Source organism: Protopterus annectens, chromosome 5.part1, assembly GCF_019279795.1.
Source record: "Protopterus annectens isolate FY-2018-M chromosome 5.part1, PAN1.0, whole genome shotgun sequence".
In the NCBI taxonomy this organism is placed as follows: Eukaryota; Metazoa; Chordata; order Ceratodontiformes; family Protopteridae; genus Protopterus; species Protopterus annectens.
Window position 1 is genome coordinate 568,570,185 of NC_056736.1, and position 25,192 is coordinate 568,595,376.

The window sequence follows — 25,192 nt, forward strand, 5'->3', positions numbered from 1 at the left end:
TCGGATCCGATATCGGATCCATACCCACAGGTTGCTGACAAATGAATTCTCCTACTTCAGATTGATGGTTTTAAAAAAGAAAACACTGCAGAGTCTGATCTAGGACTGTCTAGTCAAGGACCACAATGGGTTTTGAAAAGCAAGTGCAAGTTACATCCTGCAACTTTGAAAAAAAATATTGAGCCAGCATCCTGATTATTCAGTCAATATGGGTCTAATGTAATGAATACAGTGGTTTATACATCAAAATGTACAGTGACAATAAATGACCAGGAAGGATAGCATAAAATGAAAACAAAAAATCACTGAATAAAGTTATCAGTAATGATACTTCACAGAAAACAGAAATAGTAACTGCATAGTAAATGTTCTTGTATTAAGTACATTAAAGGGAGCTGAGAGAGCTCCAGGTAAACAGGACAAATTCTGAATTACGTCAAAAAGTATAACAATAAACAGCATGTAAAATGGAAACTAGAAAAAAAAATCATACAATTAAAAATCAATATGGTCAAAATATAATATATGTATTAGTTTGAGAATTCAGTAATAACATTCCCATCAAAATTGCAACATGCAGACATTGCTGAAGTCTTCCTTGAAATCTAATACCCACAGAAAGAAGAGAAACTCTAATAAAATGGCTAGGTGTTGATGAGCAGTGGTATGATCACACTGACTACTCCTTGAAAATCTATTGTGATGGTTAATATATTTATGTACAGTTGTGTGTCTTCTTTGGAGAGGGTAAATGGAAAGTACAGATGTATAAGTAAAACTTATAACAATAGATGTTCAAATGATCTCTGCTGTAGTAGCCTAAACTATATGGGTTGCAACTTGCCAAGGATATAACAGCCAGACAGCTTCCAAAGCTTCAGGGCACCTTCTATGTGTCCAGACTGTCAGGCAGCTGGAGCTTAGCTAAGAGACAAGTTTGGCCGAAGGCCTTCACAGCTGTTCTGCCAACAGAGGGAGATGCTGAGCCCCAAAAGGACAATGCTAGGAACAATAAAAAAAATAAATGCCTGCACCCGGGCAAAAGAAAAACACACCAAAAAACATGGGGGATGGAGGGAGGGAGTGGCTACTTTAGCAGTGATCATTCAAACATCTACTCTTATTTTACTTCCACAGCTGTACTATGTTCATCTGCCTCACAGCAAGAGGTTCTCTGGTTCGATTCTCAGCTGAGGTGCCTTCTGTGCAGAGTCTGCATGTCCTCCCTGTGATTGCGTGGGTTTCCTCCAGGTGCTTCGGTTTCCTCCCACATCCCAAGACATGCTGTAGGTGGACTGGACACTCTAAATTGGCCCTAGATGTGTGTGTGCGTGTGTGTGCCTTCTGTGGAAGGTTGGGTGCCGGGCTGGCAACTCAACACTGTAAAACTCCACTGCCAATCATGAGCTGACAGGTGATCCGCTGTGGCGACCCCTAACAGGGAAAAGCCAAAAGAAGAAGCTGTACTATGTTTATCATATTGATCACTGCTGTAGTAGTGTTAGCTATAAGGGTAGACTATTTTAGCTAACTATATCTGGGAGGTGGAAGGAGAAAAGTCCAGGAGCCCCTGGAGAATGGTCCTAGGAAAGCTTGATCTGGACCCAGAGAAGCAATCAAGTTTGTAGTGTTTTGTAAAAGTATGTACAGAGGACGAAGTAGCAGCTTCTGGAATACTTCTAAAATCCAACCCTTTCCAAAAAGCCATACATGAAGCTAAGGGGTTGGTAAAGTGGGGCTCGAACCTTTCTGGAATATGTTTTTTTTATGGTGAGTATAACAAAAGTTAATAGCCTTAGACAACCATTCCGAAATAATCTGTTTTGACACAGGATGTCCCTTCTTACCTTTACAAAAAACGGACAACTGATCCGAAGAGCTGAAAGATTTAGTTCTGTTGAGATAGTACCTAAGTTGTCTGTGGACATCTAAGGTATGAAGTATCCTTTCACTCTTATTTTTAGGTTCAGGAAAGAGAAAAGGATAATGGATAGTTTTAATGTAGCTCCACAAACTAAGCACTGTCACCATTCACAATGGCTTCATCAGAGTTAGTGGAAACCATTTAACAAAAAAACATTTATACAAACACAATAACTCAACCAGGGAGGATGGCATAATGGTTAAGGTGTTTGCCTTACAAACACAAGGTGCAGGGTTAGAGTCTCACAAAGGATAATTGGCTAGGCTTAAAATGGCTCGCAAGGGCAGTTAGCCTAGTACTAACCTATGAAACCACCAATAATATTCCTAATTAATCAAGTATGTCATCTTAAAGCTACATACTTCAAAATCATTAAAAAGTCTTACACAATTTACAATACTAATAAAATACATATTGCTCTTAAATCATACTGATCACTTACAAACTAAAAAATTTTGTCTGTTTATATGTAAACTATGTAATATATATATATTATAATTTACAACTACTGTATGCACTAACTCTATTTAAAGTTTGCTTGCTCTTTGTTTCAAAACTGGCCTGATGGATATATGGTCATTTAAACCATGTGAAACAGTTGCATTCAAAATGACCTGCCATTTGTATTCTAAAACTTCAACCTTAAGGTTGTCATCCCCACCTCTCTCACTGGGAACCACCCGATCAATTACAAAAATGACAAACTTCTTATAGTTGGGGCAACTAACACTATGCGTATATAGAGCATTGTGCATATCTTTATTTCTGATGGCCCAAAGATGTTCCAATGTCCTGTCCTTTAATCTCAGTATAGTTTTTCCTACATCAGAAATAAAGATATGCACAATGCTCTATATTCAGTCTTCTATATTCAATCCTCGAAAGCCTCAGAGGAGCATACTCTTCTGCAACAGAAAAGCTCTGAAGGGCTTCGTGCCCAAACTTGTCTTTGATCAGCTTGACTTGAGCTGTCTGACAGTTTGCGCATGCGGAAGGTGTTCCACAGCTTTGGAAGGAGGCTGGTTGTTACATCCTTGGCAGGATATAACCCATACAATTAAGGCTACTGCAGCAGTGATCAATATGATGAACATCAGTAAATTTTGACATCAGAGTACAATCTAAAGCATGACTTTGTTTCACAAAGTGAGGCACATACACAATTTAAGACAGCAGCAAAAAGTAATTAAATGCACTCAACATGAGTGAACCTGTTTACAAATAATGCACCATAACACTAATAAAATATAATCAGTGGCACAAAAAGGCCAAATTAAAACTTGCAGACAAATAATTGCATACACTTAGCATAAGTTAATTATATTTCAAACAGAATACCATGGTGGCATTAAAAACTGAACCAAAAGACCAGTAGTAAGGTCAGTCCTAATAGAATTTAAATCTAAAATAATGAAGTGGTCCTATAAAAATTAAATAAATAAGACCCAGAGTACTCAGCAAAATTAATGTAAAAATCTTAGTGCTGAGAATATCTAGAGCTTATTTAGAGATATCAGCTATGGTAACCTAGGTACCTAAATCAAGAAAGTCAATAAAAATTAACAAAAAATGCATTAAAACATTAAAGAACCATGAATAAAGTTTGAACAATCAAACCATTTCTGTCTCAGACTAATATTCCTATAATTTTTTTTCACATGTAAAGGAAAATTATACAGCTGTTTTACTCCCAAACAATTGCTTAATGTAGAAAACTAGATGGAGTCCAAGCTCTGGATCAGAAGAAAATAAAGAAATACCTGCATAATGCTGAAGTCTTTAAAGTAATTTCATGATTCAGTTAGCGGGAGATATAACTAGCAACCATGAGTCAAAAACTAAAATGAAAATAGTTGTATTCATCTTTGTTAGAATGTTCAAGAAAGAAAACTAATCGACTAGTTGAGATTCAATTCCAAAGTTGCTTTAGGCATGAAAGTAGGCTTAGCTGTGAAATGTCAGGTATGGAGGTTGACAAGGGAGGCCTGTAATTTTGGAACCCTCCTTGCCAGTGTTATTGTATGAGAAACAATGTTTTCCTGGACAGATACTTTATGTCTGCTGTGGAAGCAAGCTTGAAACAAGAATCTGCCAGCATTTTCAAGATAAAGTTGATATACCACTGAAGAACAGGATTCTTGAAAGAAGGTTTCATTGGGTAAGTATCCCTTAGAAAGGTTCTGCAACCTTTCTGGGATGTCAAAGAAAATACAAACCTTTTTTTTCCAATAAACATCTTTATTAAATGATCATGTATGACACAGGTAATCTTACATTTATATCATTGAAAAACAAACATAGACACCACTTTAGCTGCAAACATTACACATCACAGACACCAATGAAACAACTATAGTTGCAGACATTGTACATCACGTATAATCAACCCAGTCACTGTCAGTTAAGCATCATATGGCTCATTCAAATCATGCCTCTTAAACCTTGTTCCTTCTCTGCATATATTGTTCCCACAATTCCCATTTTCCTATGTAGTTTGCTCCTTCCCTTTTCTAAAGATCCCAATTCCAGTTGTTTTATCTCTGTTACTTTATTCACTACGTCTTATAAACTTGGTCTAGACTTTGATTTCAATTTTCTAGTAATTGCTTTTTTGGCAGCCACAAGAAAAGATAAACATTGATAATGAAATGGCTGCTAAGTGTACTTTTAGGATGGAAAAACCTGAACCCTTGTCAGAGCTATCTGCAATTAACTGAAGAATAATATAGATGAGTACTGCAAAAGGCTCTACTACCTGTTCAATAACCTACAGAGAGAATCCAATACACTTTTCTTTGTATGTTTGCAGATGGCTTTTGGGCTGGTATTAGGATGTGGACTGCCCCAGGAGGGTAATTAGGGTGCCTGGCCATTAAGGGAACTGGAAAAACCACACAATTTGAGGGGCTGTTGGCCTTAGTGAGGCTTGCCGGACAATTGAGAGAAGGCATGGGTGAAGCTCCATAATAACGGGGTTCTTTATCAAGTGAGGCCACAGAAAAGGACACTATACTTTTTACAGCCAAACAAGGCTAAGAGAACAACCTTGGACTTTGGCTTTCTCTATGAATCTCCTTACTAAGGCAAAGGTGGAAAGCAGCACATCATCCCTGGTGGCCACTGGTAGACTACTCTGTTCCAGGGTGTCTGCCTTTGTGGATGGATTAGGGAGATGTTTCTGTATTTGGTATTGGTCAGGACTGCAAACAAGTCATAACAAGTCTTCTACCATTGATGGAACATCAACTGAGTTACTGCCAGACACAGGGACCACTCATGATGCATCAGAAGGCATTAGTTGAACCTGTCCTCTATTGAGTTGCCTCAACCTGGAAGCATTGTGAGTTTGTTAACCACTCCCATAGCCTCATAACTTCACAACACATGGGGTAGGACCTGGTTTCCGCTTGTTTGTTGATGTAACACAGTACCAAAATATTGCTGGAGTGTATTGCAGTTGCGCTCTGGGGAAGACTGTCCTGAAAAGCTAGAAGGTCTGCCTTCATTTCAAGGATGTTGATGTAAAGTAAGGTTTCCTGCTGAATGCAAATTACTTAGGCCATCTGACCTGAACAATACCCCTCACCACAGGATGAACGCATCTATGATGACTGCAACTGTGGGTAGGGGCAAGATAAAGGGATATCCTCCTCAGATGCTTTCAGCACACCTTGTACCCAATCCAGGGTGTCTTCCAGTTGAGACCACTGTACAAGAAGTGTCCACTGGTCGTGCTTCTATGTGGAACCTTGAAAATGGTACCAAATGAATAGTTGCCACCATGATTGCCAACACTTTAGTATTCCTATAAATCACAAAAATAACTAAAAATGCTTTACTATACAACATACAGTATATGTCTTGTTTTATAAAAATACTGTTAAGAACAAAAAAGTTTTACTTACAGCTACCACTTTCCTTCATCTTCCTCTCTCCTTAATGTTCTTCCACATGTTAATGACATGGAGTAGGGCATATGTTTTGGAGTCCCCTACAAAGTAAAAAAAAAATCTAATATGTCCAGGTTTTTCCTGTTTCACTATATTTCACAAATATGACTGATACTTTGTAATCCCACATTTATTCATTAAATTCAGAGTTGATGGTTTTCTTCCTGTTGATCTCCATCGCCTAGCTCCAGTCTCTGATTCACTTCTAGTGTTCTCATGGTTCTTGGCAAATCATGTGCCTTTCTCTGTCTATTAAGAATTTTTCTTTGGAACATTGGAAAAGGTTTTACTGGCATAGTCTCTCTATTAGCTTTATCATCAGAAGAATAAGAAGCAGAGTCCCCTTCTGTTTGACAGCTCACTTTTTGTTGGACAAACTTTTGAATTTTCTCCTTAGCGAGTTCTGCCTCAAAAAATGACTAACCCTCCAGGAAAAAAATATTCTGAAGAGAGCTAGATATAGCAGTTTGAATCTCACACTTGCCTCTCAACATTCCCTGATTGCTGGAATAAATTTACACCTCTTCTGCTGGTGTACAGTGAGTAATCATTTTCCACAAACAATATATTGTCTAAAACTTTTAGTATTTTGTTCTTCTGCCACAGTTTTGTTATAATTAACTCTTTCTGCTGGTAGGACTGCATCTTTACTATTAGATGTCTTGGCTACTGTTTCATAACATGTTTGGAGCATACACACAATGTGCTCTTTCAATTAACAACTCCTGCTTTGGAATACCAGTCCAGCTGTTTACCTGTGCTTTCATAAAATTAATACAGGCTGTTCCTTCCAGTTTCTCTGGCACAGCAGAAAATCTCAAGTTTTCCCTATGTGCTCTGTTCTCTAATTTTACCACTTCTTGAAACATCTCTTCTTGAGCAGTTTAATACTCAGCCAGCCTTTTCTTCATTTTGACATCTGACTTTTGCAGCATTATCAGCTCATCTGAAGATCTTTTTAAAGCTTTTTCATTTTTTCCAGCCTTTTATTATTTGAGTTGATATACTCCTTAACTGTTTCATTTATTTTAATCAGCTCTGAGTACACTTGACTTATTTCTTCCTCTAGATTACTGTAAACTGTGTCTTGCACCACAGCTGGAGCTTGAACTGTTTTTTGCAGAATAGCTTCTTCCCAACCAATATTTTTTCCTCACTTTTTGTGACTGATTTTCTTTTAGCTTCACTACATTTCTTCTTTGTTGGCATCCAGGCAGTGCACTTACTAGCCAGTAACTGAAATTTACCCAAAAGGCCAAATTCACTGTCTCTTTTTTCTAAGTTTCAGTTTTCATACCAGGACAGCTGAAATTATGCTGTTACTCGGTGTGCAGCCAACTTGAAAGTCCCCATGATCCCAAACACCTTGGGAATTCTGCCCACTGATGAAAAAGTGTGTTATAAAAGTAGTGATACGGCAGACTTTATTGATGCTATCCTATATGGTAGGATTCAGGTAATTCCTGGATGATCCCAGGTAGTAGCCTATAAGTGTGGAACTTGCAATGGCTCCAAATGCAGCTTCATAGTGATCACTGGGATTCTCAAGTTCATGCAAAGCCAAAGTAAGTAGTCTCTTGTACATTATTATGGACCCCTTTATAGTGGAGGTGAGAATCGAGTTGTCCAAATATGGTGACACCCTTTTTCAGAGGAATCTCAGGTGTGCTGCAACCAATGCCATGCATTCAATGAACATCTGGAGGGCAGAGATGAGACCAAATGGCAGGGCCATAAATTAGTAACCACTGGCTCCTACCTGGAAGCTCAGCAACTTCCTGGAAGTATTTACCATTCTTATATTGAAGTAGGTATCTTAAAGGTTTAAAATGTACAAGTAACACCCCCTGTAAACAAAGATGGTGCGATTGGCAAAAGGGTTAAGGTCTTTGCCTTATAGCCACAAATTACAGGGTTTGATTATGACCTTGGGTTATTAGCTAGGCTTAAAATGGCCCTTCAGGGCAGTTAGCCTAGTAGTCACCTATGAACTATAATAAGGGATTGACTGCACTGTAACCATATGGAAACTGGTTTCCCTTACATACAAATTTAGGCCTCTGAGCCTGAGTATCAGTCTGCTGTCATTTACTGCAGACTCTTTTTAGTCCTCAAAAAGACTAATTTCAGACCCTTTTGGGGCTGGTGGGACCTGCTGGTTGGCTTTTTTGGTTAGGAGGTAGTCTACTTCTATTTTAGCCACCCTCTTCTTTTGGGGTGGAACATCTAATAAGAGAAGAGAGGCTGGCTGGGGTACAGTTGTGAATAGAATTCTACTGCCTCTCAAAATTATGACTCTAATCCATTTGCCCTGATTAATGTCCATGTATGCTGCTAGATGGAGGGATAATTAACCCTCAACTGCTTCTAGAAGTAGAGGGATGGGCAAGTCCACAGGGCTGCTGTTGCTGCTTCGGGGTGAAAGGCTATGAAACCCTTGATGTTGCCATCCACCTCTGTTCTCTAGGCCATCGCTCAATGAAGAAGCCCCCATAAATGCAGGAATTTCTATCAAATCAGTGGCCTCAAGACTAATATTGGGACTTGTGGAATTATAAGTTATTTGCAACTTTGTGGGCCCTGGCAAAAGGCTGTTGTGGAGCGGAAAACTTCACCCCAACACCTGCAAGCATTTCCCCTCTTGTTCACTATTCTTTCCTCTTGGGATCAAAAATTCTGGATCTGTCAAATGAGGCATTGGTGAAGGATGCTTAAGAGTTTTCAACATAACCACATAATTCTGAGTCAGGCCTGCCTCCACATGACGAGTCCCGTTCCACCTCCTCTTGCTACTCAATCTAATGCATTCTATATCAGCCTCACAGAGAAGGAAATGCGATACTTTGCATGGCTACCACTAGTTTCTTTTTAACATAAAACAAAAAAGAAAGAAGTGTCAAAATGGCGAGTAATCCACAAACTGGTAGGAAGGAGAACAAAAGAACTGTTTATTCATAGACTAAGCGCTTTCACCCTATGTACATAGGGCATCATTAGAGTGAATTAACACAAAAAAACCTTCTACATTTATACAACTCTAAAATACAACACGCCCACTACTAATTATAAAATGCTGTGCCAATTAATTCTTAAAGAAATATAGTTAAAAACAATCAAACACAATAATAAATGTACTATAATATTAAATAACTGGATGACTATATACAAATATATATATAACCATTCACAAATAAAGTTGTGCTGTTTGTCGTTTTTGCATTTAAGTTACCTGTAACACATTGCATTTAAGTTACCTGGCACTTGCTCACTAAAGCAATTATATAAGTCAGCACTAAAAAATTAAAAGCACTACACTCTCACAAAGTCCTCTTGAATACCTTATTCCCCATTGGCCCTTTTTTTTCAATTATGAAGGAATTCCCAATACTATTCTAGCATGTCCAAAGGTTGTCAATCTTCTCTCCGGTCCAGCTGGTGAATCTGGGAATCTTGAGGCAATGTTACAACTGCCTCATGTACACAGACAACCCTCTCCTCCTCCTCCCAACAAATTCCAACACATGTGAGAGATGCATCCATATAGCCAAACTGGAGGCTAAGCTCTCTCAACTCAGTACTGGCGTAACCAGTCAGGAGGAGAAGGAAACCACACTCAGTACAATTCCAGTCTCACATAGACCTACCACAACAGCAGACCAAACACATAAACACACAAAAACATACTCGGAGGCTCTAAATAAAAATCTGCCTAAGCAGCAGAGACCTCCAAAGCAGACACTCAAGCAACCGCTACCCCAAAACAAAACACGTGCAACACATAGCTCACAAAGCCAGTGTGCCGAACAGTCACAGCCCTTAAGGCTAAACAACACACCTGATAAACTTGTAATAGGTGACTCTATCGTCAGGCACCAGGCTGAACAAGGAGAAGGTCACGGTGAGCTGCCTGTCGGGCGCTAGGATCCACCACATAACACAAGCACTCAGGTCACTCCAAGGCAAGTACAAATATGACTCAGTCATTGTCCATGCTGGTGTGAATGACCTGAGACATACCTCCCTGGACTACATGAAAAGAGACATAGAGGAGCTCTCTGAGCATGTGGCCCAGGCCGGTATGACCCTGACCTTGAGTAGGATCTTACCCTCACCAAGAATGATGCCACAATATGAAGACAAGATGATCAATTTCAACAAGTGGCTTAAGTATTGGTGTCATTCAAAGGGGATGCAATGCCTGTCAGCCTGGGATGATATGCTCGACAAGCCACGATGCTTCGCTAGGGAAGGCTTGCACCTGTCACCCCTGGGCTTTCGGATATTGGCAAAGGCTCTTGCTACCCCCATAGTGCCTTTTTTAGGCAAGGCTAAAAAGACAAACCCACCTCCATAGGTATCACAAGGGATAAGAAACTAAGAGTAATGCTATTCAACGCCAGAAGTCTAAACCTCAAGATGCATGCACTTGAAACTCTCCTTAGCATGGAGAACATCGATATCTGTACAGTAACAGAAACCTGGTTCAAGGCACCCGAGAGCACCCCAGCACTACCAGGATATACCTCATACCATTTTTTTCGGCCCCAAAACTTGGACCGACCCACAAAAGGAGGGGGAGTATCAATATTCATCAAAGATACCCACACCTCCAGGTTGGTGGCACAGCACGAAGCATCAGAGACTATCCATGTGCAACTAACAGTGGGTAAAACTGCCTTCCAGTTTATAGCCTGCTACAGACCACCCTCCCTAACCCAGGAACCCCACTCGGCCTTCCTGAGAACACTGGAAAATATGAAGGTCTCTCCAAACACCATTATATTGGGCGACTTCAACTACCCAAACATAGACTGGGAGCATTACTCTAGCTCCAACACCCTAGCCCAAAGGTTCCTAGAATTTATAAACTCAAATGCTATGGAACAACTTGTTACCACTCCCACAAGAGGGGAAAACATACTGGACCTAATCATCACCAACATGGGGACTCTATGCTCCAGACCAGAAGTGTATCCCTCACTGGTAAGATCAGACCATAAACTAATCTCACTGGATATTCACATCCCGACACCACCCACTGCCCAGAAAACCACAGTGAAAAACTTCTCTAAAGCAAATTTCACACTCCTCAAAACCGAGGTGGAATCCTTCAAAGCCCCCGGGCCTGTGGAAAATACGGCCCAGACCGCAGAATCCTTTATAAACGCATTCTATGAACACCTTCAGGAATGCATGGATCATGCGATCCCAAATAAAACCAAGACCCAATCCTCCAAAGGCAGACGTCCTGTCTGGTGGACCCCAGCCATAAACAAACTATACAATAGAAGGAGGAAGCTATTAAATGATAGATCAAAATTCCAAAAAGGGAGGGCATCTCTGATCAGTATAAGCAAAAAACTACGGGCACTCATAAAATCGTCTAAGGCCAGCTTCGAGAGAAATATTGCACAGGACACTAAGAATAATCACAAGGCTTTCTTTAGTTATGTTAGGAACCTGGGTGGTAATTCCCAGATATGCTCAGAATTAGTCCAAAATGACAAAAAATACACCGAACATACAGACATTGCCAACATCCTAGCTGACAGGTTCAGCGCAAACTCCCCCCCCTCCCCACCAAAAGGGCAAATATCTATCCCAGCAGAGTGCTGCCCCCCTGACATCTCAGATGCTCAGGTAAGAGCCGCCCTCTCCAAAGCAAAAAACACAGCATCAATGGGACCAGACAGTGTCCCGGGCTGCGTCCTACATGAACTCCAAGAAGAGCTAAACCCAAACATAAAACTACTGTTCAATCTCAGCCTTACTACAGGATATGTACCCAAAGAGTGGCGTACAGCAACTGTGGTCCCTCTCCACAAAGGTGGTGCCTGAACGGATCCTTTAAACTATCGCCCCACAAGCCTGACTAGCTTGGTCTGCAAAGCTATGGAAAGGATCATCATGGACCTCATAAATAAAGATATTGGGGACCTACAGACACTGGATCCTACCCAGTTCGGCTTTGTTAAGGGCAGATCCTGCCTCTTAAACCTGGTTGATTTCTTTGAAACAGTCATCAAGGCCATTGACGAGGGGAAGGTGGTCCACACAGCCTACCTGGGCCTCGCAAAAGCCTTCGATACAATACCCCACTCGGGCATTATAGATAAGCTCACCAGCTTAAATATAAACCTCTATGTCATTAGATGGGTTGCAAACTGGCTCAAGGACAGAACCCACATGGATAGAATTGCTGGAGCCATGTCAGACTCCAAACCAGTTACAAGTGGCGTCCCACAAGGCTCAGTCCTGGGACCTCTCTTGTTCGGTATATATTTCTCGGAGGTACAGGCCAACATGGAAGGACTGTGGCTGACCAAGTTCGCAGATGACTGCAAACTGGGTGCCATAATCGACTCTCCAGCTGACACAAGCATCCTCCAAAAGGGCCTCATAGAAACTGGTGCCAGAGCCATGGCCTCAAGGCTAAACGCCAAAAAGTGTATAGGCATCCCCTTTGGCAAAAACAAAGTGCCCACAAATTACCACATAGGTGGTTATCCATTAAGTACAGATGAAGTAATTAGGGACCTGGGGACCCAAGTTGATAGCAATCTCTCATTTGACAACCACGTGGCCAAAGTGGTTAGAAAAACATTTTATATAGCCCACCTAATCATGAAGGGATTCACATCTAGATCAGGGGAGGTCATAGTGCCTCTTTACTCATCCCTCATCAGGCCCATAATCGAGTACAATGCCCCTTTTGGGATGTACCTTACCAGACACCTGCAGCAACTGGAAAGACCCCAAAAGTACCTCACCAAGAGGATCAAGGGGCTCAAACAGATGCCATATGCTGTCTGGTTAAAGAAACTCCAGCTCTACTCAGTGGCATACCGCCTGTTCAGAGGTGATCTGTGCCTGACGTATAAAGCCATGTCCAACCCGGAATTAATGGACATGCTGCACCTCAGAAAATCCAAATCCCATCGAGCTACACGCTCGAGAGACTTGAACCTCAGCACCGAAATAAATAGGACATGCTGGAGGGACAGATTCATAACCCAGAGGCTCCCTTTACTCTGGAATAAAATCCCAGTCCAGGTTAGGCAGAGTCCCTCATTGACTCTCGTCAAGAGGAATCCTGATGAGTGGATGGGAGATCGTAGGTTTACCCCGGGTATCACTTCTGTGTCACTGTTAGACAGAGGCACAGTATACTAACCTCAAAAAAGGGCATAGCAAAATTAATTTAAAATGGGTGGCGAAAGCCAAACACATTCTGGCTAGGCTTATAAATGCCCTAGGGCAGATAGCGTAGTATGAACCTATGAACCTATAAATGCACTATAATATTAAATAACTGGATGACTAAATAAAAATATATATAACCATGCACAAATAAATATAAATATACATAAATATCAAGGAACAATAAAATAGGCTCAGTGACAACCTCTGGCAGTCGACAGCCATTACCATATAGATGTCTATTCAGACCGAGTAATGTCCATTCTATAATTCAAAAAGGAATCACAAAGACTTCAAGTAAAAACCTTTTATTCAAAAATGAAAAACAGGTAAGCGCTTTCACCAAAGTGGCTTCTTCAGACCTCAATGATACAATCTGAGTGAATGTACTTCACTATTTGTAGGTGGATAACCTATTCAATCATGACATCACAATTGGCAAATAAGATTAATTAGTTAATAGATAAATCCACATACTTCTCAGCCTTATGTACCACAAATATCCCATCAGGAAGGCATAAGAAATAAGTATGCCAACAAAAGTACATTGTTTAAATACAAGAAAAAAACATAAAAATACAATTAAATATATACATCATATATATCAGAGAAACTTAATCAATAAATGACATATATAAAATGTATCATTATTAAAAATATATTATTAAAAATAAATACATATATATATAATATAATATAATATATTATATTAATTACTTTAACATTTACTTAGAAATATATATAATTTACTTAAAAACAAGCCTCCTGTTTTTAAGAGCTGGTTTAATAGGGATTTTCTCATTTAAACCAGGGTATACATGGGCTTGAAATCTGATGATCCAATTTGTTTCATTCCTCTCTGTAAAATTCCTAACATCTCCACATCTTAAACTGGGTATATTAATATAAATAACCATAAACTTAAAATAATGTGTGCCATCAGTGGCTATAATATGTTTAGAATGTGCATTTGTGCCTGATTTAACATGTATTTGGTACAAATGTTCTCTCACCCTGTCTCTGAGTTTTCTGTCAGTTTTGCCAACATAAAAGGCAGGACAGGAGGAACACACAGCAAGATAAACAACATGTTTGGTGTTACAATCGGCTGTTACATCAAACTTATATATTTGTGAAGTATTAGGATGTACAAAAACAACAGAATCACAAATATAAGAACAAAAGTTGCAGTTATAGCAAGGTCTAGTTCCTAGATGTAAATTATCTTGGGGGAAAGCACACTATTAAAAGGATGGCATAAAAGTCTAAATAAAATGTTCTTATTTTTAAATAAAAACTGTGGTTGTTCCCCTACAATAACCTTCATGAGGGGATCTATAGTTAATAAATTCCAATGTTTATATATTATGTATTTTATCTGATGGACATCGTGTAAAAAATAATGATAATTTCTGTGTGGATACGTTATTACTGTTAGAGTTGCCAGGCTCTAAATATCTATTATTCCCGCATGACCGATTAGACCTTATGTTCTCTATGCTCAGGAAACTATGACTTATTTCACTAACATTATATCTCCTTGCTAATAACCTATCATTAAGGTCAGCTAATTCTCTTTCAAAGTTAGACTGTAATGGGTTCAGTCTAGAAGCTCGAATTGCCTGTCATTTTACTATTTTTTTAAATGTGTATCCAGGATGCATGCTATGTCTATGTAATAATGCATTCTTATGGCATGGTGCAAATCCAGCTATAAATAAGTTAAAAAACTTGACTAACAGAAGTGTACCAAAGAAACATAAATGTATTTTAAACCTGCATAGATGACATTACAAAAAATAATATATCATTAAGTTTTGTATTGAAGTTAAGAACATTGCAGGTTTAAGGTGACCACTAGAAATAATGTCTCATTCATAATAACCCCCCCCCCTTTTTGTAATGTTTTGACACTTCTTTCTTTTTTGCTTTATGTGTACATGATCCTTTGAGCAAGTTTGCCTTATTTTCTTTTTAACATAGACTGTTACTTTTTCATTGTCAAGAGTTTTTTCCACAAGGGTAAGCTGAAAATTGGTCATGCATACCCTCATTAGTTTAATGCCCTACATACCTCATCATAGAATCCATTGCCTTAGAATCTTTATCTGACACTACATTGGGGTCAGAAAAGGGAACCTTATGCCAAGCTGGTCTGTCCTGGGGGCTGGGGAGGAAAGGGTCTTGTCCATTTTCTTAAGAATAGCTCACCTATGTCAGGCTCTTGTCAAGCCTTTCCTTAACAAGATCAGTCATGTGACTGATTGGGAAGAACCACCCATGATGTAGGGAGAGTGAACAAAAAGGCCTCCAACAGGATCTCTTACTCAGGGGAGGGGGACTACAAGCCAGGATCCTCTTTGTCTCATCAATTCCTGCACCTCCCCAAATACGGATATCCCTCCTCTTCAACAAGATCCACATCTGCAGTGATGGACTTTGGTGGATAGTCAAGGTGCTTCTTCTTAAATCATGTCTTTCTTACAACAGCAGGAGTGGACTTGTCCAGGTAATTGAAAGTGATTCTTTACCAGATAATCAGGATCTAAGAAGACTTTCATCACTGACTCTCACTGAGATGCAACTGATAGACAAAACATTTGAAATTCAGAGTCATGGGGTGTAGTTGGGGAAGATGCCGCTCTGAATTCTATCAGACTAGATGGCTGCCTTGGAACCTTTTCCAAAAATTTGGTTGACAGTCATAAATATCAGCACTAAAACTGTCTGGGTGATACTAACCTCCATGAAGTTGATGCCAAGTGCATGTCATTGACAAGGCCCTACCCTGATGCTATGAATAGTGCTGTGAATGGCTTTGGCACTGAATGAACAAATGTTAATGCCACTAACATCAAAAACTGCACTGAAGGGATCAGTGTTTATGGCTGGGCCTTTAATACTGATGTCTTTACACCTAGAGGTTTTTGACACTGAAGTGGTTGGCGTTAAGACCACTGATACCAAGGGAGTCAGCACAGATGGAGGAAATGTTAATGTGGAAAGCACAGGAATCATACTTAGCTTTGACACTTCTGGTGCAAAAAAGGGGCACACAGAAGAACATGGAAAGTGGAAGGAACAGGTCCTTCTCTAGCTGCCATAGACAGGACACCAAACTAAATTTGGACTATGGTCAAAGTCCTTATCAAGTCCCAATCTGCAGGAGCTGCAAGGCTTCATACTGACCTAAGCAACCTTGTAGGCATAACTGTCAGGTAGGGAGATTTCAGGCACCTAGGCAACTCACACTCCAAGAAGACTCTACTAAGTTTTCTCCTCAGGATGGGCTTGGCCACAGAGGAGACTTCAGTTTAAAAGAATCTAGTGGAAAAAGCTTGGTTAATTACTTGGAAGGCTGAAATGTCTTGACTAGCGAAACATCTATCCTGGCTACCTTTAATTATGTGGCTGTCTGTCTCTGTCCCCCAATCTTGTCTTGTCATAGGTTCATAGGTAGTTACTAGGCATGCAGAAAACCAATAAGGAGCCTAGCCCAAGCTCTTAATAGCCCCAATACACTGTCTAGTTAAGTGACTTGCTCATGGTCAAACAGCAGGCAAACTATGGCTCAAGAAATCAAAATCTGTATCACATAAAGTAGCTTATCATCTCATAGCCTTAATATGTTGCTCCACCTGTCAGTCACCTCTTCTCTTTCCTTTTCCCCTCCATGTTCACCTGCTTTTTACCTCTGGCAGGCAGACGTCCTTTCAAGAGCCTTTGTTTTTCTCTTCTTACAATGTTTGATGTCCAAAATGTCTACAAATTTTATGACAACAAGCTGATGGTTGACAGAAGCACTATAGGATGAGCCCAATCAGGCTGGAAGCCAGAGGTGTACCTCTCCAAGACAAGTGGCCTTCTGTGACATGGACCAGAGTTGGACCAAATCTCCATGAAACAAGAATGATCTCCATCCAAGTAAGGACTGGAAGAATGCATATAAGGATTAGGATAAAGATAACTTACCCCTAGAATGGCTAGGCCTTCATTGGTCCTATGATCTAAGTCACCAGTGAAGAAACTCTGGCCTTCCACTTTCACCATGAAAGGGACATTCCTATCAGTCTAGAGAGGAACTTCCCTCTGCAAACCAATGCACAATTTGGGCAAATTTCAAAAGCCACAAAGAACTTATGAGTGAAGGTCACGTGACTGCCCAAACCTTTACTGACAACAGGAGAAATCAAGACTAACAAAACAGAATTAACACTGAGTAAGCTTGTACTTATGTAGTTAGTGCATTATATCAAAGGGTACATGGTAGTCCCCAGGTATGGGAACCTCTGAAGAAAAGACGCTGAATTCTTCTGGGGGAAAGAATGAACCAGAACATATTGTTTACAAGGGATGGCCCTCAGTGAGATCTTTTGATATTTGTCCATCATTTCTTAAGACTGAAATGTAGATAAATAGCTACAACATATGTATTTATACTTAACCTGTTGGCTGCTTTCTTATGCTTTACTTAGAATGCACATGTCCCTCACATTAGAACTACCCATAACGCCTCCACCTTCAAGCGCTTACTCTACTCTCATCTGTCCTCCCTCTGGGAATGCTCCTGCTCTCACCCCACCTGAAACGTTCTACCCCTTTCAACATTCCTATCACAATTTCAACCTATGAGTCACAATAAATAAATATGTTGAATTTATGTTCTTATTTCAATGTTACTTTGTATGAACTCATAAATATTGTGTATTACTTGGATTTTTAACTCTTTTGTAATTATTATTACTATTTTTTGATTCTTTGGTGACTGTAAATGTTATAAATACTCTCATTGCTGGAGCTTTTCTCCCCGGGCCTCCACTGAAAATGGGCTCAACATGGCCCAATGGACTTTCTCAGTTAACAAACTGCAATAAAAAAATAAATAAATACATTTGTTAATGCACATACCCCTCCACCAACAACCCCTACAACACATACACACACATGCCGCTTGTGTGTGTGTGTGTAAAATATGTACTCTTGTAATAACCAAGATTTGGCTTAATGCATTACTTTTACTAACAACCTGCAGGCAGATATACATATATACTGAAATAGCTTGACCCCATTTAATAGCAATACCACATAGCTAATGTTTTAAGTATTTTTAAACTTGCTTGGGCATCCCTTGAAACAGGACTCAGTTTCTGTTGCTGTGCTGGGCTTGCCATTTCAGAAGCATTGTTTTACACGATAAATTATACAAAGCATAATAGCATAAATAGCATATGATTACATGTTTTAACAGATATAACTGAATAATTGAACAAATTAATTAAAGATGTTAAAACAATACATTTTTTTAGGAAATCATACTATAAAATGTACATAAAAAATTATTATACATACCACTTCTTCTGTAACAGCTAGCTATTGCTAATTGCCATTTCACTTGAGATGGTCTGAAAAATATAAAATTGTGGATATATTAATAGAAGTAATTAACCCTTTAAAGCTACAGTGTTTAAATAAAAGTCAGTACTGTCCCCTACAAACTGTCCAAAAAATATTCTTTACAGACCATCACCTAATGAAAGAGAGAGAGATGGATTCAGTCCATCCAAAAGCTAAACATTTCTGGTAGTTTAATGATATAACTGGGTACCGTAAGCTTTGCTTAAGGGTAAACAAGGCAGCAGCATGACATTATGACAGGGTAAATATATAAACAATGGGGAAGGCATGCAATAGTTAAAAATGTGGCATAGCTTAATAAGGAGGAGCCTTAATTTGCAGCACATAAAGAAATAAATGTAAGAGTTACTGTCTCCTTTTCTCTCTTTTTGACAGACATCAGTATATACTGCTTTGATATCTAAGAGCTGGTCAGATGGCACAATGCATCTAGCTATATAGACATATGTATGTTTGTGTGTGTGTGTGTGTGTGTGTGTGTGTGTGTGTGTGTGTGTGTGTGTGTGTGTGTGTGTGTGTGTGTGTGTGTCTGTGTGTGTGTGTGTGTGTGTGTGTGTGTGTGTGTGTGAAAGAGACATCCCTCCTCTGGGAAAGTGATCAAGGAGCCTCAATCCTCACTACTGACACCGATGCAGAACGCTCACTGTGAGAAAAATAAACACACACAGTATTTAGAGATGCAGCTCTCTGTACCAAGGACAATTTCCCGTAAGAGCACACAGGGAATGCACACTCCAGTCCTGGGGCTGGGCTTTCTTTCCAGGCCCCAAATAAGCCTCCACACTGACCACTATAGAGCTGAGTCCTTAACCAGGTGTTCCAAGCCAAGTCCTCCAACACTCTCTCTGTGAAATCAATGCTCTCAGTGTCCCTGTGCAAAGAAAATGTCACACACACAGTCTCTTTGAGATTTGATTTTCACACACACTCACCCACCTGGGAAAGCCTGGCACAGTTTACCTGCTTTGCCACCTCCACCCAGACTATAAGAAAGATTTACTGCCACCATAAAGTACAGTTGTGTACACTTATCATAAATGTAGATGTTTGAGTGTATTCACTCTGTTGCAGTCATCACATTTGGGTTATCTGCTTGCAGGTAGCCCTCAGTCGGCCTGATTATCAAAGTCTCGGGTCTTGCGTCGGTTGCTGTCTCATCTTCCATGACGTCAGGTAGTCAGGGGTATAAAGCATGCAACTGACGCCATTTTATCAGTTTTTCTTGCGCCAGATGTCAGGTGACCCATAATGGGAAGCAATTGTATACAAGGTTACACCTCCAACAAAAAGCAAATACACCAGAAAGCTTTAAGCATAGTAAACAAGAATAGAGTTATAGTCAATAGAAGTCAGGGGGCTGCAGGGAGGGTAACCAGGACTGCAAAAGTGAATACACTAGAACATCTACATTTATGGTAAGTGTACACAACTGTACTATGTTCTTCATGTTTCACTGTTGCAGTCATCCCATTTGGGTAGATTCCCAAAGTTAAGGATGGGAGGAGGCAATTATATAGCATTAGGACCAGATATAAGGCCCTGCAAGATTGCAGTGGCAAAGCCAGCTCTGGATTTGGAAAAAACTGGCAAGTGGTAATGCTTGGTGAAGCTATGTACAGAACTCTAGGTAGCAGCTTCTAGGATGTCCCTGGTAGGGACTCCTTTGAGAAAGGCTGTAGAGGTAGATGCAGCCCTTTTGGAATGAGGTCTTATCCCCAGTGGGGTAGGATTTCCATGGTGCTTATAGTAGAAATGAATGCAATGGCTTATCCACTTAGAAATGGTCTTCCCCTCCGCACCTGCAGCAAATGCAACCAGCAGCTGTTCAGATTTCCTGAGAGGTTTAGTCCTGTCCAAGTAAAATCTAAGTTGTCTGTGCACATCCAAGGAGTGCAGTATTCATTCCCTTTTGTTCTGTGGATTAGAAAAGAAGGTTGGCAAATGAATGGACTGATTAATGGCCACACTGGATACCACTTTGGGGCATAAAGGAAGGATTGGTCCCGAGAGACACCCTGTCTGCATGAAAGATGATGAAAGGCTCCACTGCCATTAGGGCCTGTAATTCAGACATTCATCTTACTGAAGTGATGGTTAGAAGGAAGGCTGTATTTCCAGGAAAGGAATTTCAACTCTGCATTTGCAGCTGGCTCAAAGGGAGGCAGAGTGAGCTTTTCCAATACAAAGTTAAGGTCCCAGGCTGGAATAGGGGCTCTCCTGGGTGGTCTTAGGTTTTTGGCCACACTGAGGAATTGCTTCAGCAATGGATGAGAGAAGAGGGGTGGCTCTGTGTTATAACGTGCTGAAATGGCCGAGGCATGAATTTTGATGGAAGAAAAGGAAAGGCCCTTGTGAAGCATCTCAGTTAAGTATTGAAGAATATGAGGTAATTTGGGCACTGCTGTGCCCATCCCTTGAGTTTGGCTCCAGGAACAGAATCTTTTTCCATTTTTCAGCATAGGATTTTCTAGTACTAGGGCTCCTTGCCACCAGAATGACATCCATTACTTGCTTAATGAGTGATGGTAATGGAGAGATCAGGTAATTAGCCAGGCTGCAAGGTTCAGAGTTTGAAGCTGTGGGTGCAGAATCTGGCCCTCCTGCTGGGACAGCAGGGCAGGGGTCTGAGGCAGGTGCCATGGTTCCAGCAGTGACACACTTTGCAAAAAGGGGTACCAGTGTTGGCGTGGCCAGTCTGGTGCCATCAGTATGGTCCTTGGTTTGTCCTGTTTGATCTTTAGTAGCACTTTGGAGAGGAGAGGCAGAGGGGGAAAAGCATAAACTGATAGGTTTTTTCAGGTGAAGGACAGGGCATCCACTTTCCAAGCTTGTCTGTGGGGAGTCCTTGTGCAGAATTTGTCCAATTGGTAGTTCTGAGTGGAGGCAAACAGGTCTATCTCTGGGCTTCCCCATTTGTTTCTCAACATGTTGAATATCTTTGGTTCCAGTTTCCACTCATGTGGGTCCATGAGATTTCTGCTCAGGTCGTCTGCCAGTGTATTTAGCTTGCCTGGCAGGAACTGAGCTTGTAGTTGCACTTGGTAGCTCAAGGCTGTGTTCCACAGAGCCATGGCTAGTTTGCAGAGAGGGTATGAGTGTGTTCCCCCCTGCTTGTTTATGTACCACATTACCGTGGTGTTGTCCGTCTTTAACAATAATTTCCTGGAAGTATGTGGTCCTTGAAGGCTGTCAGAGCATTCTGTACAGCTAACATTTATTTTTGATTGATATGCAGATGCATTTGACTCGGGTTCCATTTGCCCTGAATGCACTGCCCTGCCAAGTGAGCCCCCCCATGCACAGTCTGATGCGTCTGTTGTTAGGGTTTGGGCAGCAGGGGGTAGAGTGAATGGCAGTCCCTTTTTTAGGTGGCAGGCCTCTGCCAACCAAAGGAACATCTATATCTTTAGACAAGGTATGATAGGAATCATTGATTCTAGGTCCTGAGAATGTTGACACCATAGGCTTTTAAGATACCATTGTAGTTTCCTCATATGCAGTCTTGCATATGGAATTAGTAAAAGGTAAGAGGCAATGAACCCCAGGGCTTGCAGTATTTTCCTTGCAGATAGTTGGGTCTTTGTGGCCAGTAGTTTGAAGTACACTGTCAAATGAACTTGTTTCTCTGGCGTGAGGTAGGCCATCTGGGAAGTTGTATTCAAGCTTGCTCCCAGGAATACAATTTTTTGGCATGGTATTAGATGTATGTCATGGCTTTCTGCTTGAATTAGACAATCGTCCAGGTATGGGTATATTTGAATATTTCTTTGCCTGCAAAATGCAATGACTGGAGTTAGGCACTTTGTGAATACGCTGGGTGCAGTAGATAAGCCAAAGGGCAGTGCAGAGAACTGATAGTGCATGTACCCTGCTCTGAAGCGTAGGTATCTTCTGCAAGATTCCCTTATTGGGATGTACAGGTAGGCTTCCTTTAAATCCAGTGTTGCCAACCAGGCATTTTTCCCCAGCATGGGAAGCAGCTGATGTAGAGTTAGCATTTTGAATTTTGGGATTTCCAAAAAAGTGTTTAGGATAGACAGGTCCAGGACAGGATGCCAAGAAATGTCTTTTCTGGGTACCAGAAAAAGTATTGAGCAGAAACCTTGCCCCCATTCTGATTCTGGGACAGGCTGAATAGCCCTGATGCTTAGAAGAGAGAGAACTTGCTTTTGAGCCTCTGCCAACCGTTTGGGGTTGGTAAGGAGTTGAAGTGGAATCGGTATCCTTGGGAAACTATATTTAAAACCTATTTGTCTTGGGTAATGAGTTCCCAGTTTTTTGCATGCAGGGTGATCTTTCCCCCTAAAGGAACAGTCAGCTGAGCAGGGCTTGGAAGGTTTAAAGTTAAGTCATTCTGACAATTTACCATAGGGGGTGTCTAACTACTCCCAGCTTTGGAAGTGGGAGCCCCCCACTGCTTAGGCCTGTGAGTACCTTGGGACTGAAGCCTGGGTGTTCTGCTGGTTCTGGGTTTGGACTGAGAAGACCTGGAAGACACAGGAAAGGACCAATTCTTAGAAGGCCAATGCCTACTAAATCTGGGAGGATGTACTTGCAGGAAATCTTTAACAGTTTGCATAGACTTAGCTTTTTCCTCCATCTTTTTAAGTACTTCTTCTGCTATGTTGCCAAACAGGCGGTCTTGGTTTAAGGGAGCATCCAGTAATTTAGCTTTAACATGATCTGGCAAAGATTGCTCTTTAAGCCAAGCATACCTTATAAGTACAGACCCAGTGACAGCAGCCCTGCAAGATGCCTCTAAAGAATCAAAAGCACATTGCAAAGTATGTTTTCCAACCTGCTCAGCAGAATGCATTACATCCTGTAGTTCTTTATTTTCAGCACAGTCAGGAATCAACATCATTTTCTGTTTAAGCAATCCAATAATATGCTGCTGATACTTTAACATATGAAACTGGCAATTTAAGGCCCTAATGGCCAAAGTTGCAGAAGTGTATACCTTCTTACCCCATCTATCAAGGGCCCTGGAATCTCTATCAGAGGGGGTAGGGTTTTTGGCAGTAGTAGCCTTAATGCCTTTGGGTCCCTGTGAAATGGTCTCAGGATCCGCAGTAGGGTTCTTAAAGAAGAACTTGTGAGAGTCAGGTACCCTGTAATACCTGTCAGGTTTTCTGGGAGGTGGAGGTAAAGTGTCAGGGGCCAGTATGCAAGGTTTCATCAAAAGAGAAATCCTCTGGAGGGGAAGCAGAGGGAATGGAGTCCTCTGCATCAGAATCCTCATAGGTAAATAAGGGCAACTCCTGGTCATCAGAGAAAACAGAAATTTCAGAATCCTGATCAGAAGAATCAGAAGGAAAATCAGTTCTAGGTCTCTTAGAGGGAGAAGGGTGGCTTCCCCTGATTAGAGTAATAAGGTTTTCAGCCATTCTTATCATTTTTTTAGGCATAGGGGCCTGACCATGCGGTCTGGACGTCGGTTTTCTAGGCATGGATCGAGTTTTAGTCCTTGAAGAAGAAGATGGTGTTGGTTTAATATGCAAGTCAGTAGGCCTGAATACACCCTCAGAAGCCAGTGCCTGCACAGCGGCTCTGGAGCCATCCAAGGTAGAGACATCTGCAGGTTCCACAGTCGAAGAAGCATCGCGTAGCATACTGGACTCCGAATGGGTCTGGTAGAGGCCTGCGAATCTGAATTAGTGGGTATCAGGGGCTGCAAAAGCACCTCTCTGAGTACCGGTAAACTGGCAACTAGCGCAGGAGAAGCGTCGTCGCCAGCTTTGGACCTATGTGGTCTGTCTCTGTCTTTATCTTTGCGTTTTTTTTTTCAGAATGTCGGAAGTTGGGTGGCTTACCGAAGCCATTTCTGGATAATTGAGCCGAGTACCAAAATATTTAGATGCGAAAATGAACCGACGACGAATAGTTCGAGGATTGAATAAGGCACAAAACCGACAGCGAGGTACGTCGTGGTCTGGACCTAGGCAAGGAATGAAAATCTTTATGAGCTATTTGCTTTCCACAAGAAATACAATTGTTACATCGGTTTAGAGCAAGAAAAAGGATCCCCAACAGGGTACTTAGCTTAGTTGAAGACTTCGGATCTGAAACTCGAAAATGAAAATTTCAGGAGTCGGCTGACCGGCACTTGCGAACTGCTTCTGCTTTGGGCACCGCACGGCAAGAAAGACTGATAAAATGGTGTCGGCTGCATGCTTTATATCCCTGACTACCTGACGTCATGGAAGATGAGACAGCAACCAACGCAGGACCCAAGACTTTGATAAGGATTAATTTGAAAAAAAAAAAAATTAAGCTTGTTTCCTGCCTTTCCTGTAAGTGGTCTATACTGTTTGTAGGCTTCTGAGCCCCCAAGCCTTCCTGTTTTGGAGGGAAGCCTTCTAGCTTAATTTTGTTTCTTAGAACTAGCCAGTTTTCTAGTTTCTTTACTCAGCACTTGTTCAGAACTTGTTGTAAGCACTAAATAAGCTGCAAATTAATACAGCACTCAACTTTCCTCACTTGTCTAGAAGAAAGCAGTTTTTAGTACTTAATAAATAAGCACCTATCCAGGCATGTTTAAGGGTCAGCTTCCCAGTGATTTCTCCTGTCTACCTGATGAAACTGGGCATCTTGGGGCAATGCACCAATTGCCTCATGTACACAGACAACCCTCTCCTCCTACCACCCAACACTACAACTTGTGAGAGATGCACTTATATTGCCAAACTGGAAGCAAAGCTCT

The 25,192-nt window shown here is 41.0% G+C and overlaps 1 protein-coding gene across 1 annotated transcript in view; it reads right to left on the reverse strand.

The window, feature by feature from the left end:
* Positions 1-25,192, reverse strand: part of IFT88 (intraflagellar transport 88) — a 1,839,004-nt gene that overhangs the window by 294,784 nt on the left and 1,519,028 nt on the right. The window contains exon 21 of the mRNA XM_044073191.1: positions 18,424-18,476. Within this exon, the coding sequence (XP_043929126.1) occupies positions 18,424-18,476 (53 nt within the window). The remainder of the gene's footprint in view (positions 1-18,423; positions 18,477-25,192) is intronic.